The sequence below is a fragment of the Enoplosus armatus genome, chromosome 22 (assembly GCF_043641665.1).
Source record: "Enoplosus armatus isolate fEnoArm2 chromosome 22, fEnoArm2.hap1, whole genome shotgun sequence".
Classification (NCBI taxonomy): Eukaryota; Metazoa; Chordata; class Actinopteri; order Centrarchiformes; family Enoplosidae; genus Enoplosus; species Enoplosus armatus.
The window spans coordinates 11,847,503-11,865,270 of record NC_092201.1 but is presented as its reverse complement, the minus strand read 5'-3'; the positions used below and the strand labels follow the sequence as shown (position 1 = coordinate 11,865,270).

Genomic DNA, 17,768 nt, shown 5'->3' with positions numbered 1-17,768 from the left:
AGGACAGCAGCACTATCTGGGTAAAGCTGAGAGACCTGTCTCTGTTTTGGCTCTCCGGAACGGGATGTTAAGTCATAACCAACGGGTATGAGTTTCACATTGGTATGTTCGTCTGTCATGGCCTGCGCTATTGATTCAGCATTTCTCCTCTATTCACAGAGGACAGTCAAGACACAGGCATAACAACAACAAACAAACAAACCACTGCCCCACCCTGGTGACCAGTTCGCCCCAGACAATATCCTTGAGGTCAAGAAACCTAGTGGTGTAAAGCACTAATAACGTGTCATGGTGACGAAACCATATATATTGTATGTTCCTGTTTGAAATCCAAGCTGTTGCCCCAGACCGTGAAAGCAGCACGCAGCAGAAGTAATTTATTCATTGAGCAGTAATTATGTCGTAGTAACAAGCTAGCTAGTTGCCGATTTTTGTTCGTTTAAGTAAGCGAACAGTAGCTCTTCGGTCCTGTCCAAGTTACGTTCGAAGCCGAAGTTAATTTAGTTCGGCTAATATGCCAACCGAATCCACTACTAACTATACTTTAGCAACTGTTCAATAACTACATATATGGCTTGGAGAAGAATAACACTGTATTATTATTAAATTAAAGTACAAAGTTGCATATATAGTTAAATGGTTCCATAAGTTAACCGTTACTGTTGATATAATATGGTTTCGCTTGTTATATATAAAGCAACAAATCCCAATTGACCATTCAATCTGTCATTTTAATTAATTAGTCTCGTATAAGTGATTTAATGAGTGAAAAATTAACATACAGCAGGGTGTTATGTGACATATTGCTTAAATGTATTACCCCCTTCGCCATACTGAAGACCCTGTGCCCGGTGACATCATTAAAACATGTTCCTTCCGTCCGACGCTGTGTGGAGCTGCTTCGGCCGAACGTGAACTGCTAGCAAACCAGGAGACAAAAGCAACAAAGTGAACCCCCCTCCGGATCAATCAAATGTGTCATATTTAACTGTTTAGGAGCCGAAACCTAGTGATCACACCGCCACACTTCACAGTAAGTACCCTGAGCACATGTACAGGTCTGAGGAGGGTTTAATGTGGCCGGGACGTCGTGGTGAGTGTTGGTCTGATTCGGATCCCGTGTGGTTCGTGTGTTGCCACGGCTGGGTTCTGCCTCGCCAGGTTAGCTAGTATGTCCTGTGTGTGGCCTAGCTGGCAGCTAACCAGCTAGCAGTCGTGGTGTGGTCCGAAATTTACTAAACGCCGTACCCAGGCCACTACAACGATAATGGGGTAGTTGTAGAAGTTACATTGTCTTGAATATTTGTGCTACAAATCCACGTGACAGAAGTGTTGTACCTGTGTGTTGTTTTTGTGTCTTTATTAGCCTTGCGGCTAACCCAGTTAGCACCAGGATAGCCACCGTGGTGTTTACTGATGATGTAGCGTAACTGCCAACAGTGTTTTATTATAACGTTAAATATTTATTGGTATGAGGGTCGCACGTGTTCCAGCATTTGTGTTAGCTGTTGTTCAACGAGGGTAAGCCAAAAGCCGGAATGTAGACATCCATTTACAAGTTGAGGTGTTCTGTGAAGATGAAAGCTAGTCAGCGTTGGCAATTTTTTTGCTGCCCTCTCGCATCTTCCTGACTAGCACTTAAGCCAAACCCGGAAAACTGGCTGTCACTGCTCACTAATGAAATGGCTCAACGCTACTTGTTTTTTGGATGCGTACTTAAATGAAATCATGTATTAATCATTAAGAATACAATTGGGTATGTTGGCCACATTCATGAGGTTAGATTAAGATGAATGAACGATTATTTTTATGACTATTTATTAGAGATTGCGTCAAGTTAAACTGCATTTGGGTGATACTTGTGTACTTAAGCTACTGTTCTCAGAGCGTATGTGTCTTCTATGCACACGTCCTCTTCTAGATATTGTAAAGATAAAACTCTAAACTATAATTTTATTGTTAATTGTCTCAATATTTTCCCTGACTTATTTTATGCTGTATATACAACATGCTTGATCTTGATTGTATTGGTCCATAGTAAAACAATACTTACTGGCATAAGGAAAGTCATGGTACATAGACTTAACATTCAGTTGAAAGTGAGGCACTAGTCGTTCTTAACAGACCACATATGACCTGATCCCAGAGCTGAGGTTGCACCTGCGGTCTTATTTTGTACACCTAGTTAAAACGAATCTAATGCATGCAATAAATACTGCTTTCACAAAGATGTCACTTCTTTATGTTTTAAAGAGATGTTGATCCAACTCAGTGGTCATTTTCAAGGCTGTAGATTGTGGTGCTGATATACAGTTAGTATTGCATTATACTGGGAGGTGTCTCTAATATTTTGACCACCCCATTTATATCAGTGAGACTAGACTGAATATTAGAAACACCTCTAAAACAGTTTAGACGAAAAGTGGATATTATAACCTTCATTAAAGTAGTGCATATTGCACTGTGTTAGTTTTAGCTTGGGGGAACTAATAAACTGAATGTGTGTTTCACATTTCAGTATGTGTATTGATAAATGATACCCATACATATAGACCTGCCTGCATTGTGACAGGGTCGTCATTTTGAAAGTGTGGTGCTGATAATTCATGGTCTAGTAAGATCCTATTGTTATGGCAAAAATGTTAGACTGGGTGTTTCTAAAAGTGTGAGTCACTAGGTTGGCTCTTCTTCAACCAGACACTGTCTTCTAGCTGATTTCAGTCATCAGTTCCTCAAAATGTACTAATCAGTGCTATCAGCTGCTGAAGTGTTTTGGTGAAATGAAAACATCTAGGATAGACATTCAGTATATTAAAGAGTGAAGCAGCATGTATGTTTGTAGCACATTTCAATTATGCATAGACCACTGTACCACTGAATTGAGCAACAGTTCTGTGGAAGAAGCTTGGAGAGGTGTTTCTGCTCTTGATGAATGATTTCAGTGGTAGCTGCTTGCATATGTAAGCTGTGGGCCATGAGGGCGGGTCCTCCAGAGGGCCTGAAGGTCAGGCTGAAACTGCACGTGTAAATGAGACTGTGTAGCCTCACAGAGGCTAAAATTAATACAGTGTGCAGTGCTTCTCAACTTGCAAATTCAAACATGTCCTTGTTTATTACCCAATTGTTAAATTGTTATTGTATTGTAGTTTTATGAAATATGATTTTACAGCAGTAGTTGTGACTTAACTTCAACACACAATTTGCTGCTGCCAAACCATTTATAAAGAGCCCGATCAATCAGTTTTAGAAAATAAAATTGAAATCAAACTGTCATGTACAGGACTTGTTGTTATTGCAGAATACCTATATTTCCTGGTGTTTTGGAGGCTTGTTATTTCTTAAGAATACACATTTAATTAATTTTTTTCTCTCTCTCACTCTCTAGGTTGTGTGCAGAGAGGTGGAACCACTTCTGTCATAAATGGAGAGGGGCAAGCAGGCACCCTGTGTCCCGAACAGCCACACACTCATCACAACGCCTGCTTGAGAGCAGCAGTATCGATGACTACACCTGAAAAACGTGATTACATTTGACAACGCAGACCTGACTATTCTACAGAAACCCTTGGGCTGCTGATATGGATGGGGAGGAAGAGGTCTCTCACATGAGTGAGGATATGGTCACTGAACCTAATGGCTCCATAGAAAGTAAAAAAAGAGAGGTGAAAGGGAGCTGCTTGAAAATTGAGGGTCAGGATGGCTACGTGTTCAAATCCTACAGCATTAACCCTCATGAGACTGCGGATGCAAAGTCACCTGCTTGCTCCTCAATAACACTGGATAAAGACTCTCCCCCTTCTTTTGATTTATCTTCTCAGGGTGACAAACAGCTGGAGTCAGACCAAGCAAGTGAGACTGATCCAGCATCTCCCACTCTTTCAAACAAATGCCTAAACACTGATACTGAGGGGAATACGGAAAATGAACAGTATGAAAATGGTAACGAAGCAAGTCAACATATCAAAGAGGAGACTGGGGATGCAAATGGGATGGAGGAGGAAACCCAGGATGATGAAAGGCTAGCATTTGGTAGCTCAATTGGCCCTTTTGTAACTAGAGATGGTGATGAGTATAGTAATTTACTAAGTGGATACACAAGCACCCTTTATGATGTTGCCATGGATGCTGTCACTCAGAGCCTTTTGTCATCTATGAGGAGTAATACCAACCCGAGAAAAAAATCCCCTGCATGGAATCATTTCTGCATATCTCCACGAGACAGTACCAAAGCAATCTGTTTATACTGCATGAAAGAGTTCAGTCGGGGTAAGAATGAGAAAGACCTCAGTACAAGTTGTTTAATGAGGCATGTTCGAAGGGCTCACCCCACTGTGCTTTTACAAGACGGGGCAGACGCATCCTCAAATAATCTGACTAGCTCTCCTGCCTCATCTTTGATACCTCCCTCCCCAAACTCACCAAAAAACGGAGACTTGACAAATAGCGTTATTTCTTCTGCCTCAAAGAACACTTCACCGTCCACCTCCTCAGCTGAAAATTCAGATCTGTCATCCAAAGAAGTGTTACCCAAAGTTGAACCAAAACTAGAACCGTATGCCAACACTGACACTGTTTGCAGCACGCTCTCATCCTCACATTCCAATGACAACAACCTTGAAGACATGTCAGACGGAGGACCTGAGCGCCTTCCTGGGACCCCTAAAAGCTCGAGTTCCCGTCGGAGATCAGCTGTATGGAAACACTTCTACCTGTCGCCTGCTGACAATTCCAAAGCAGTATGTATCCATTGCATGAATGAATTCAGTAGGGGTAAAAATGGAAAGGATCTAGGGACAAGCTGTCTAATTCGTCATATGTGGAGGGCCCACAAAGAGGTTGTCATTGAGGAAAATGGACAGGGCAATCACATTCCCCCACCCTATACAAACCCGCCCTCACTATTGTCCCGCACACAACTACAGGATCCACTGGAATTAAAAAAAGAATCACCCCTTCTTCCATCCTCACCAGAAACCATATCAGATGAATTACCCCAAAGCATGGAGGAAAGTATGGATATAAAAGAGGAATCTGATGAGGTGATGCATCTCTCAGGGCCGGAGTCCTCTCTCAATCTCTCCTTCAAAACTCAGGGAGAGGATACACCCTTAACTTCCTCACCATGCGACCTCTCTGAGGGCCCCAGCCTCACGCAGGATCATTCCGTTTTCCAGCAAAACAAGAAGATCATGAAACGGGTGAAATCTGAAGTGTGGCACCATTTCATAGTGTCACCAGTTGACCAGTTAAAAGCACTGTGCCGTTACTGTCCATGTGTCATCAGTCGGGGGAAACGGGGTGACTTTGGTACAAGCTGTCTGATGAGGCATCTTATGAGACGCCACCCAGACGTCCTCAAAAACCAAAAAAGCACAGATGAGAAGGAATCTTCCCCTCATCCCTACACCAATCTCACCACAACAGACGCAGTTTCAACCAAAGAAACTGAGAGCCCTGCCAGTGAGAAAAAGCCACAAACCCTGCCTGTTTTCAGTAAAAAGACATCAAAACTGTGGAACCATTTCTCCATTTCACCTGCTGACCCCACAAAGGTGATTTGTTTGCACTGTAGCCGCACAATTAGCAGGGGCAAAAAGACTACAAACCTCGGCACAAGTTGCCTCTTCAGGCACATGCAGAGGTTTCATGGACATGTTCTTGAAAGTAACAAAACTATCTCAGGTGATGTGCCGTCTGCTGAAATTCATGTTAAACAAGAGCTCATGGACACTTCTGTTTATGAAACGGAACAGAACCGTGAGAGGTTTGATGAACACCACCCGGTTGCCAAAAAAATCACCAAACTTATTGCAGAAATGCTCGCACTGGATCTTCAGCCATCAGCTATGGTAGAGAATGCTGGGCTGAACAGACTACTAGAGTACCTCCAGCCTCAGTATTCTCTACCACCTTCTTCTTACTTTACCAGCACTGCCATACCAGATATGTACGAAAGGGTGAAGGACATTGTGCTGACCCACCTGAAAGAGGCTGAAGGCGGTGTTGTCCACTTCACAACTAGTATTTGGGTCAGTAGCCAGACAAGGGAATACCTGACCCTTACTGCCCACTGGGCGACGTACGAGTCAAGTGTCAGACCCCAGGGTCAGGACTTTCACTGCTCTGCCCTCCTAAGTGTCTCACAAATAGACTGTGATCACGATATGCATGACATCCCAAAGCAGCTTGAGTATCTGTGGGATTCTTGGATCACCTCATCAGGGCTGAAAAAGGGGTTCACTGTAACGGATAACAACACCATCAGAAACACCTTGGAGGACCATGGCCATGTCACCATGCAGTGTTTTGGACACACTATAGACCTCATTGTTAGCGAAGCCATAAAGAGCCAGAGAATGGTTCAGAACCTTCTGAGTATTGCACGAAAGATCTGTGAACGTGTGCACCGCTCAGCAAAGGCCAAGGAGAAGCTGGCTGAGCTCCAGAGGGCCCACCAGCTGCCAGAGAACCAACTGATTCAGGATGTTCCTTCCAAATGGAGGACCTCCTTTTTCATGCTGGAGCGGCTGGTGGAACAGAAGAAAGCCATCGACGAGATGTCGATTGAGTGCAATTTCAGGGAAATGATCAGCTGCGATCAGTGGGAGGTGATGCTGTCGGTCTGTAATGCACTGAAACCCTTCGAAGTCGCCTACAGGGAGATGAGCAACCGCACTGCCACTCTGGGACAAGTGATACCACTCATTCACATCCTCAATAGAAAGATAGACCTGCTGTTTGATGAAACTGTGGGCATTGATACCATGCTCAAGTCTCTAAAGGAAGCCATGGTGAGCAGAATGTCCACTACTCTGCACGACCCACGATACACCTGGGCGACCATGCTGGACCCACGATACAAGACTTCGTTGTTCACAGAGGAAGAAGCTGAGCAATGTAAACAAGATCTAATCCAGGAGCTGGACTTGTCCTCCTCTACCTCAGTGGCAGTAAAGCCTCCGCTGCCCAATGGCTGCAACGAGGTGCCCGTTTCATCCAACACCTCCCACTCAAACAAGGACAACCTCTGGTCCCTAATGGCTGATATCCGACAAAAAATAAAACATGAGGAGAAGCCAAAGTCCTCAGAGCTGGCAGTGCTGGAGTACCTTGAGGAAGACATACTTGATCAAAGCTGTGACCCCCTCGACTATTGGAACCTGAAAAAGTTCCTGTGGCCCGATCTTGCCAAAGTAGCTGCCCGTTACGTGGGCTGCCCTCCCAGCATCGTCCCAGCAGAGACACTGTTCAGCACAGCTAGTGTCAACTGTGCCCTAAATCAGCCCAGGCCTTTACTGGAAAACATGGAGGGTCTGTTGTTCCTCAAGGTCAACCTCCCTTTGATTTATTTTCAGTACTGATCATTGTTGAGCATTAACTTGAAAACCCTTTATCAAGGACCAAGTTGCATAGCTGTGAAATAGGGTTTTTCTGTTGGGCAAAATGTAAAATATCAATTTATACACTGATGATTCTCAATGCAAAGGCCAGATTTGGAGGTTTTATTGTATTCTGTGTACTACTGTTAAACACTTTGGAGCTGTTGTGATGAAAAGTCTCAGTCAAAAGTGTATCAGGGAGGGAGGGTTTTTATAGCTGTAGGGGTTGGTGATAATGTGTTTGCTTGTAAATCGATGTTTTCGTTTTCTGTGTCTACTCTCTCCTTGTGCCTTATCCAAAACTACTTCAGGTCAAAATGCTGTAAATATTTTGTTAAATTGCGCAGATCACGTCAGGATGCTTTTTGATTATGTATTAAAGATAGATGCAGAGTTGTTTTCTGAATGAAAACATGGCCCAAAAATAAATGCTGTGACTGAAAGATGTTTTTAAGTTAATGTTATTTAATTTTCATTGTGAATTTGTGGCTCATGGTACTGTCATTTAGAAATAGACCTTTTTTTTTTTTTTTTACTTGCTGAAATGTTTTTAACAAGATCATGTATAATATTGCTGTATTTTCAAAATAAGCAGTTTGTTTGGAATATACAATTTGTCTCTTAAGCACAATTTAAGTTTATGTCCAGGGGATTAAATTATGGGTTTATTGAGTAAAACAATGTACTGTACATTTTTATATTAAATGACTTCTGAACCTAATTTGATAAATGTTTTAGCATTGAGACTGGAACCATGCAAATTTTGTGGTCATTTGTAAATAAAGGTTTTCCTTATGCAAAATTGCAGAGATTTTTGATGTTTGATTTTTTTGATGTTCAGATCATGGAGTTTACAGGGTTATCAGTCGTGTGCAGGCTTGAAACATAAAAATCCACTTTAGGAAACAGGTTTCTTCCACTCAGTTTCAGCTTTATTCGTCTATAAAATCCATCTATAAAATATACAAATCACAGCCTGGGGTAAACAATACAAAACTGTCTGTAGAAGATAAAATGGTTTCCTTGTCTGCTAGAAGACATTTCACTTTTTCCTTGCTATTCATGTGAAACGCAATGCATTACACTTCAGTATGATAGTTTAATGCAACATATTTATCTGCATGGGTGGCACATGTCAGAAGTTGATCTGTGAGGGAATGTAACAAGATGATTGACGTGGTATTCTTTTCATATCCAGGAAAACAGCCTCATCATTCCAATCTGTCACATGAGAACCTTTGAGAACAATGTTTTTGTTTACCTTTGGTCACCAAGAAAATGTGACTCCTCAATCCAACACATCATTCCTGTTAAAGTCGCTCTGTTTGTTGCCCGGTTGCAGTCTTTCTTTCCATCAGCACAGCTTTCCTCTCTAGTCGCACACTGACAGGAGGGAAGTGAAATGTGTTGAAGGCGATGTTGCTGTAACCTTCTATGAAGGCCAGAGGCTGATGGGTGTCCTGGAGTAGCTGTATCTTAGTGACATTAGCCTCCATTAGAAGGTGTGAGTACATTTGGATCTCGGGATTCGTGAGGCTCAGGTCCTCACGTTTGTCATACCTGTTAAAAATATGTTACATTACCAAAGTGATAATATTGGGTACATTGTTTTTGGCAAATTTGAGTTAAAAACAATATAAAATGCACTTACCTCCATTTTCTGTTCTGCTCCAAGAAGCGAGATACTCCAGTTTCAGCAGCATAGGTGTCGATATGAACAAAGACATCTGAGGGGACAAAGGCATTTTGTAACTGTGTAAACAAATCTTTATGCATTAATTATATATATATTTAAGCCAAGACTCTTTTGTCTTATACACAATGAATATAGTTAATCATACTAATATGGTGCAAATAAATAAATTCTGTTAAGATTAGTTTACTTTCTAAAACTAAAAGGCAATCTAAGAAGTACCCCCAAAGTTGCATACTACATGCACATCTGATCAAGTTTTTCCACATTTTCAATGATTAAATCTTAAATGTGTCTTACTAGCTCTTGTTAAAAGGTGGCAAGAATTAATAGTGTTTCTGATTTCTTGTAAAAGAAACTCCCTGCAAGTGAAAGTGTGCTGAAAGTGATTCCAACCTGCTGTAACTGGCAGCAGCCGGTGTAGTTCCTGCAGTCCTCGGCCGCCCGGGTAGTTGTGGTGGGAAACATACAGACAAATACTAGAATACGCTGCATTGGTCAACAGCTGGCCAACCACAATCGCAGAACCCAGTTTATACATCCAGGACTTCTGGTAGTTGCATAAACTAAAGCATAAAAGGAAGAAGAAAGTGAGCAATAGCTCTTTTTCTGGAGAATAGCTGCCCCGCTCTACTTAAAGAGCGAGAAAAAATCAACATCCACCACCTTCGAAGTGATTTCTGTACTCTACAGGTCATATTTGGCTTATAAAGCAATGAGCGTCTGGTTTGTGTCAAAGTCCATCAGACACTGTTGTTGGTTGATACAATGTAAAAAGATCCTACCCTGTATTTTTTAACGTAAGCATTGGGAGTGATGTGTTTTGACTTACATGAAAGAACAGCCTCGGGCAGCCACCAAGCTGAGCACAGGGAAAGTGTATATAATGAAGCGCATCTCCTTGTGGGGCAGCAGCGAGTAGATGAGGACGAAGCCCACGGTGGGTAGCAGCAGCAGCCTCATCCGCCTGTCAAGGAGGCCGAGGGGGACGAAGAGCAGCGTGCAGCCCAGGGCACGGGGCACAGCAGAGTAAAAGTACCACAGAAAGGGAGAGGTTTACTGGGGAGAAGAAAGTCAAGGAGAACTACAGGGGGGTGGATGATTTTCAGTGATAGTAAATAAACAAAAAGTTCAAGAAATTGCCCAATGATAAACATAAGTGGTAGTGTTCTCCAGTAAATGAAAGGATATTCCCCAGTTGGAACTTTTGTTGAGAACAGTGTTGTACCACAAAACCTGACCTTCAGGCCACAAAAACTTCCCCCAAAAGAAGGTGTCAATGGCCACCGTCAGAGCTGTAAAAGACAAAGGGAATCAAAACCTGTTAAGACAGAAGGGGGCAAGTTATTGTTTATTGAGTACCATCCAAATTCTGTACATTGACTACTCACCCAGTGACAAGATCCCAGCAGGAACAGCATAGTAAAGCAGCTGCAGCAGTCCCAGCTTCCTGCTCAACAGTGATATCAGTAACATGAGACCCAAGAAGATACAAAGCTCCGACCGGAACACAATGATAACCAAAGCAGAGAGGCTGACGAACCGGCAGTATCTCTGAGCCATCCAAGATGTGAATGCTACCAGGACTGGGAAGGAAAATGTACTGTCATCATGTCGCTTGTATATTCACTCACTAAATTAGGCAAACAGAAAAATAAAAGCTTAACCCTGAGTCTCTGGATTATGATGATTGTTACCTATTGGCAGTGCAAAAACATTAGGGAGCGTCCTGGTGCTGTAGAACATTAGGTGAAACTGAGAAGCGCATGTCAGACAGAAGAGCCCTGCGACTGTGGAGCCAAACTGCCTCCTCACCTCCCTCTGCATGTGCCACAGCGCACTGATAACACACACTCCCAAGCAAGCCCGGACTGTATAGAATAGATCAAAAGAACACATATGTTTAAACCCAAGAGGCAACATATCTATAGTTTAACATGTCAGTGGATTGGAAAGTACCAGTTAGTGAGATATTGGGGATTTAACCTGTCAGCTGTGTGTAGAATTTCGGTGCATCCAGCAGAGAGGACAGTAACACAACGGGGGAGCAGAGCACGGAGAGAAACAGGGGGCCAAGGAAAGTCCGTGGCACCACACCAGGGAACTCATGATGGTCATACTGAAACACAGGACAGGCTGTGGTCTCAACAACACAAATGCAGCCAGACCTTAATACAGGAAATGTTTTTGTTTCAAAGTACATTGTTGACTTTGTTTGTTGTCTTCTCAATGATTTTGGTATTGCGTAGATAATTATCACAAATACAAAACATACTATATATGATGTTACAGAGCATACTGCTACGTTGTATGATTATATCAATTAATATTGGTGGTTCTGTAACACCACTAAAGTGTATGATTTAGGACTATACAAATAAAATTGACACAAATTTTTTTGCAAATATAACATTAACCTTCTTTAGCTAATATGGTAAAAATAAAGCATACATTTTTAATTCAGCAGGAATAATTCAGCATTAATTTCTCTGAAAACACAATGCTACAGTACAAGTTTTCTCATATCTATTTTTAATCTTACTTATGGTTTTGGTATGGTTAATTGCATTAAACATGGATTTACCAAAAATCCATTCAATGTATCCTCTTTGGGATTGTTATGACATTATAAATTCAAACACATGTCCCCCTTCTACAAATGATAAAGCTATAAAACTGTGAACCTCTAAAATACATATTTAATGTAAGTGCTGTCTGTATGGTTTGTGTAACGTATTCACAAATGTTTGATTTAAAAATGATTTCATTCACTGGTGCTGAGTTAGTTAGCATAGCTTGTTAGCACATCTAGTGAGTACATGTATCTATAACACCTGCTTACCTTGTCAAAGTTAAGTCTGTGATACAGAATGTCGTGCGCCGCTTGTAAATTAAAGCTCTCCTCTACTTTAGTGAACGGACAAATTAATAAATGCAAGAGAGCCACAGCTACTAATAAAATAAGCAGTGGCAGCCCCAAAACATTCCTTTTTTCAGCCATGACAGCTGAAAGATGTTTTATCACTTCCGGTCTAGACCGGAAGCGAACGACACAACATGTTTTCATATCGCTACAAATATTAATATTGTTTTTCTATTTATGGGCTTAAGAAATGTTGATCCAAAATGGAAAAAATGAATTATTTTAAATACTACTGCTAGAGTTCTTGAATTTTCCACGTGGGGAAGGATCTTTTTGTCCCGCGCGTGGCGGCTTGTAATTGGTTGTACTTGTGATTGACAGGAAATCCGAGCAAATCAGCGCAAGCCACAATTCTACCAAGAGGCTGACGCGGAAATCTAAAATCACATCGTTTTTTTCTACACCCGGCATGTAAATACTACTTTGTTGCGCTTTGCATAGATAACGCTAACTTAGATTTAATGTTAAGAACAGCTCGTGTACGTGTGTCCGAACCGTGCAGCACTTATATATTAATTAATTTTAGTTGAAAGCTTGCTTGCTAGTGGCTGAAGCTTGTGTCCTGATATGAAACTGTCTGAATTGGTCGGCTGAGATGCTGTCCACCGGTCCAGAGCTGCGGCTAACGTTAATGCGGCTATTGTCTTGTGTAACTCTTGTTTTACTTCTTCAAGTCACCGACGCCAAAAGGGATTTAAAGAGCGCCTGTTCGACCTGTCGGCAAATTACTGATAACTTCAACAAGGTAGGGGGACATTCTAAACCCCTCCTTTGTGTTGTTTTTCATTTTGTTGATATCTTACTACTATTGTGAATGCGTCCTGCTAATATAAATGGTACCAAATTGCTGAAATATCTTTAAGTTCCTCCAGACCTTTCTCTGTTTCTTTCTGTACAAACAATGTCACTATTTTTGCATTTTAGGGCTTTGACAGAACAGCCAAGCAGAACTTTGGCGGAGGCAACACAGCCTGGGAGGAGAGAAAACTGTCTAAATATGAGACGAGGTGAGACAGTGCATCCTGTGCTGTCCAGACTACAGGTCGCCCTGCCACAGGCACCGGCCGTCAGAGCTGTGTTTGCTTTCCACCAGAGCCGCAGGCTGTTGTACTTGGCACATGAAGCTTTCAGATAAGCAATATGCATTTGAATCTATAGCTGACCATGTGCCCAAGTGGCTGGTAGCATAGGCAAACATTCACATTTCACCTGTCACATTTGGCTGGTGTAGTGTGTTAATTTCCCACTCTGGCAAGGCCTACCTGAAGTAACAGTTTGTTTTCCTGCATTTACACAAACATGTGCAATCTTGAACTAACTTCCATGCCACAACACTTCCTTTTTCATTGCACAGATATGTGGTGGCATGTATACTAATTTCTACCCCTTTTTAAACTTCTATCCATTCATCTTGTTTGATGTTTTGTGTCCGACCTATGCTTCCTTTTACAGCGAGATCCGTCTGATGGAGATCGTGGAGGGGCTGTGTGACAGCAGCAGCTTTGAGTGCAACCGCATGCTGGAGGAGCACGAAGACCATTTTGAAACTTGGTGGTTCAAGAGGTGGGTGTTGGTTTCATAAAGTATTGTGAAAGTTTAATGCCAGCAAGTTTGTTTGGATTTCAACTGTAAAATAGACAGACAGATTGATGCCCTGCCAGCGTGATTAGGCACACTGATTATTATTTGTGTTTTTAAAAGATTGTTTCACTTAGTAAAATGTGTTAAACTTCATCTCTTCCTGTTTTGTTTCCTGTTGCAATGCAGGAAAACAAAACATCCTGATCTGCATAAATGGTTCTGCATTGAAGCCATCAAAGTGTGCTGTCCAAAGGGAACATTTGGACCAGACTGCAACTGTGAGGAAAATCCTTAGCGTGTACATAGGTTCTGTTTCTGGCAGGCTACACATACTGTATTAAAAAATACTGTATTTTAAACAAATAACTCCAAAAACCTATGTGTTGTGTGTGTGTGTGTGCTGTCGTTCTGATTTTATTTTGTGAAGCCTGCGTTGGGGGCTCCAACAGACCTTGTCATGGAAACGGAATGTGTGATGGCGACGGGACTCGCGGAGGCAATGGAAATTGCAGCTGTGACCACGGTTATAAGGGGGAGTTCTGCCTGGACTGCATCGACGGCCACTTCAACGAAGTGAGGAACGACACTTTCTCTCTGTGCACAGGTACACCTCAACACACACAAACAGTTGCAGCACCAGCTTTTTCTGTGACACCTCACTTACCTTCGTAGACACACGAAAGAAAAAAGGAGTGTTTAAGTGTTGTGATTCTGAATTTGGGCTTCTCTTTCTCCTACAGAGTGCCACTCCTCCTGCAAAACCTGCACCGGAGCAACCAATCAGGACTGTGATGAGTGCAAGGAAGGCTGGGAGGAGGATGACCAGGAAGCTTGTGTTGGTAAGAGGACCAGTAAAAAGTCTCCATGTGGTAGTTAATGTGTGTTAAGGTAAAACGGCTAAAACTTGCTTTAAATATCAAAATATGTCATTTTAAATCAATGCAATTCATTGTATTCTTCAAGCTAAACATAACTAATTGAACTCAGTAATAATGCCGGCACAGCAAGAATTTTTCATTCAGATGTAGTAAAAGGCATGACGAATGTAAAGGACGCAATGCTCTGTGCACACTTCACCTCACTGCAGTCCATCTGATGTGTTACAGATGTAAACGAGTGCTCCAAAGACTCCTCTCCATGTGAAGAAGATGAATACTGCCTTAACACAGAAGGCTCCTACTCCTGCAAGGGTAAGAGGACATACAGTATGTTATAGGTGTCACTTGGTAAGCTTTGGACACAGTAGGTATAGTGACATCAGATACAGTATAAAATACTGCTTTTAACGATGTGTACTATGTTCGGGGGCAGCAGGATTTATTGTTGATATGCTGAAGACGTCTCACGAGTATAGGGGCCATGAACTCTGTAAAAATGCATTATGATGTTTCACAAATGTGCAACTGTCAACAGGGGAATCCTTTAATTCCTTTTTATTGAACGAGTTCCTGTGATATTTTTTTTGTGTTTGTCCTTCACAGCCTGTGACAAAGTGTGCTCCGGCTGCACTGAAGCCGGTCCTGATAAGTGCCAGGCCTGTGCCAGCGGGTACCAAGACACAGGGGGCACCTGCACAGGTATGAGTAAGACTTCGAGTCCTCCGTCTTACTGTATCCTGTTGGTGATTTTACTCTGTGTGTAGTTACACTGACTTTGTCACAGTTGCGTGTTTCCACTTATTGGTGATGAAAGCTTTCTGTCACCAGAAGAGAGCTCTTTGTTTCAGGTTGGTTTATCAGTGTTACTCTGTGTTTTCCAGATATAGACGAGTGTTCCCAGCCGGAGTCAGTATGCACTGAGGAGCACCAGGAGTGTGTCAACAACAAAGGAAGCTATGTGTGCATCTGCTCAAGTGGCTATGAGGAGCAAGATGGCGAGTGTGTCCAAATGCTACAGCCAGGTGAGGATGAGCGTTGGTTTTCGGACTGGTTTCACATGGTTTGTGCTCAACAGAACATAGGCGATGACTGTTTGAGTTTGCTGTACTCCCTTACTGTTAAGCTTCACAACAATATTATCAATATTACAAGTGAGTATATAAGATTATTATATATTTATTCATGCTTCCATTCTCATCAGAAAAAGAGGAGGTGACGGAAGCATTCGAGACGACCACAAGTCCGCACAGGGAGCTTTGATGTAAAAACCGGGACCAATGGGAACAAGTCAGGAAGAAAAATGGTTGGAATTCCTGCACATCTGAAGCCGCTTGTTTTTAAATTGACTACATGCACTTAATGTACCAGCTGCACTTAGAACCAACAAAAGCTGTCAGGGCAGTGTTTTCCAGCAGTGGATCATGGATTTAAGGACACAACAAAGAGACATTTTATGCTCTCAGTATGCTGGTCATTGTTGCTTTTCTCTGGTGTGCTCAAACTACCACTTGTTGTCTTTATATGTTGTATGTTTTTAAAATCGAAGGTGTTTCAATAAAGGTAAATTGTATCGAATTTAAGACAAACCATGTCAACAGAATGTGTATTTTTTTGTACAATGTTTGTATTTTTTTTCCCTTCGGAGCAAATGTAGTACAGTGGACTCATTTAGCAGGTGGAAGTTACATCTCTGATTGCGTTTGGTTGCAGTGATCATAGTTGACCACACGGTGGCAGTCTAGCCATATGAAATATGGACGCTGTGTAAAGAGTGTGCCTCACTTAAACTGATCTACAAAGTGGATTTTTACTCATCTCTTATTATCATATCTCATAACCACTTTGATGCATGACCAGACTTGAGTGTTTCACCTCAAGGAATCATACTATATATTCTATATCTTTATACCTACATGTTCTATATCACCAACTGTATCACACAGCAGTAATCCAAATTTTGGGCTCCTGTATGGCCTGGACTTCACAACACATTTTATCACCGACATGGTCTTTTGAAAGTCGGCAGCACTGTCACCACTCAGGTGTCAGGATACTTTTTGGATAGACCTTCCTCTGGCCCCATTTTGATCAAAGCATATTTTTCTAACCCGAGTCTCACCTTGCAATAAGGCTTCCCAGCTTCCTGCAGGATGATGTCAGCTGTTTTGACTCGACAGGCTTGCCAAGGTGGGGGAGCGGCCAGTTGAGACCTGTCTGAGCTGGTAGTGAGGCAGCAGAGATGCTATCATACCACAGACCCCCAGCCTCCACCCCACCCCCCAGGGACCCCTCCTTATTTCATTCCTGTATGTTAACTCCAGTATATGGAAAGGTTTTCTCCCAAATGTACAGTGTTATCAGTTTGCTGGTGTAAAAAATGTAAAACTCAGGACTGAATAATAATCGTTGCATAATCTCGGCCCAATAACTCACCCCCTCACAACCTTCATTCGCTCTCTTGAAGGTTGATACTACTCTCATATCTGTGCAGTAGATGTGAAGCTATCGCCAGCAGCCGGTTAGCTCCATCTCTAAAGATCACAAATTAACAATGTACAACTAGCGGCTTCCCCCTGTTTCCAGTCTGTATGCTAAGTTAAGATAACCGTCTGCCGGCTGTACTTTCATGGACAGACATGAGAGTGGTATCAATCTTCTTATCTAACTCTCAGCAAGATGGCAAATAACATCAAATAACAAAGCATATTTCCCCAAATTACAAAAACTATTCCTCTCAAATGTCTGTATCACCACAATTAAAGCAACAATGTAATGCGGGCAAGACAGAACAACAGTGCCAAAGCAGCAAAATAAACAAAAAGCTCCTAGGTCACCCGTAAAATGCACATGCCATCAGTAGCTGAAGGGAGAAAGGGTTCATCTTTATGGGAGGGATTAGGTGAAATGAGAACTCATTAGCATGAGTCAGCATACTGACTAATACATGAATCAATTTACCTTCTATTGATGCTACAACGCCCATCTAGGTGAATTTAGCCTTTATTAGAGCAATGGAGAAATGTTTTTTTTTTTTATCATTAATTGATATGATGCCTCATCGCCATGAAACGAGACAGACGCTCCCCTTTCACCACCTCGGTGATAGAACGACTCAACCAGGAAAGTTTGTGATCATGTTGCAGCAAGCTGATGCTGAGAGACTGGGTACCATGAGTAATCACTACAGATTCACCTTTTTCTTTACCTCAGGGCTTTTCTCAGTTGCTACACACACACACACACACACACACACAGGCAGCACAGCAGCAGGTATTAGGTGATTCACGGTGGAATAAGAAACACTCATTTTATTC

The 17,768-nt window shown here is 42.1% G+C and overlaps 3 protein-coding genes across 3 annotated transcripts; 2 read left to right on the top strand and 1 right to left on the bottom strand.

Moving 5' to 3' along the window:
- The first annotated feature begins 3,957 nt into the window (after positions 1 to 3,957).
- zbed4 (zinc finger, BED-type containing 4) lies at positions 3,958 to 8,181 on the top strand. Its single transcript, XM_070929205.1, has one exon. The coding sequence runs from the start codon at positions 3,990 to 3,992 to the stop codon at positions 7,359 to 7,361; it is 3,372 nt and encodes a 1,123-aa protein (XP_070785306.1). The 5' UTR covers positions 3,958 to 3,989; the 3' UTR covers positions 7,362 to 8,181.
- Positions 8,182 to 8,310: 129 nt separating this feature from the next.
- alg12 (ALG12 alpha-1,6-mannosyltransferase) lies at positions 8,311 to 12,131 on the bottom strand. Its single transcript, XM_070929177.1, is given in 10 exon segments — positions 8,311 to 8,939; positions 9,031 to 9,106; positions 9,469 to 9,638; positions 9,905 to 10,126; positions 10,262 to 10,367; positions 10,464 to 10,658; positions 10,770 to 10,943; positions 11,059 to 11,191; positions 11,915 to 12,091; positions 12,093 to 12,131. Coding segments are annotated over 10 exon segments (1,542 nt in total). The 3' UTR covers positions 8,311 to 8,689.
- A 332-nt stretch (positions 12,132 to 12,463) lies between these two features.
- On the top strand, positions 12,464 to 16,008 carry creld2 (cysteine-rich with EGF-like domains 2). The gene is made up of 10 exons (XM_070929073.1): positions 12,464 to 12,740; positions 12,920 to 13,002; positions 13,448 to 13,558; positions 13,763 to 13,854; positions 14,004 to 14,180; positions 14,317 to 14,415; positions 14,683 to 14,766; positions 15,058 to 15,153; positions 15,336 to 15,476; positions 15,656 to 16,008. The coding sequence occupies exons 1-10, from the start codon at positions 12,591 to 12,593 to the stop codon at positions 15,712 to 15,714; spliced, it is 1,092 nt and encodes a 363-aa protein (XP_070785174.1). The 5' UTR covers positions 12,464 to 12,590; the 3' UTR covers positions 15,715 to 16,008.
- The last annotated feature ends 1,760 nt before the right edge of the window (positions 16,009 to 17,768 follow it).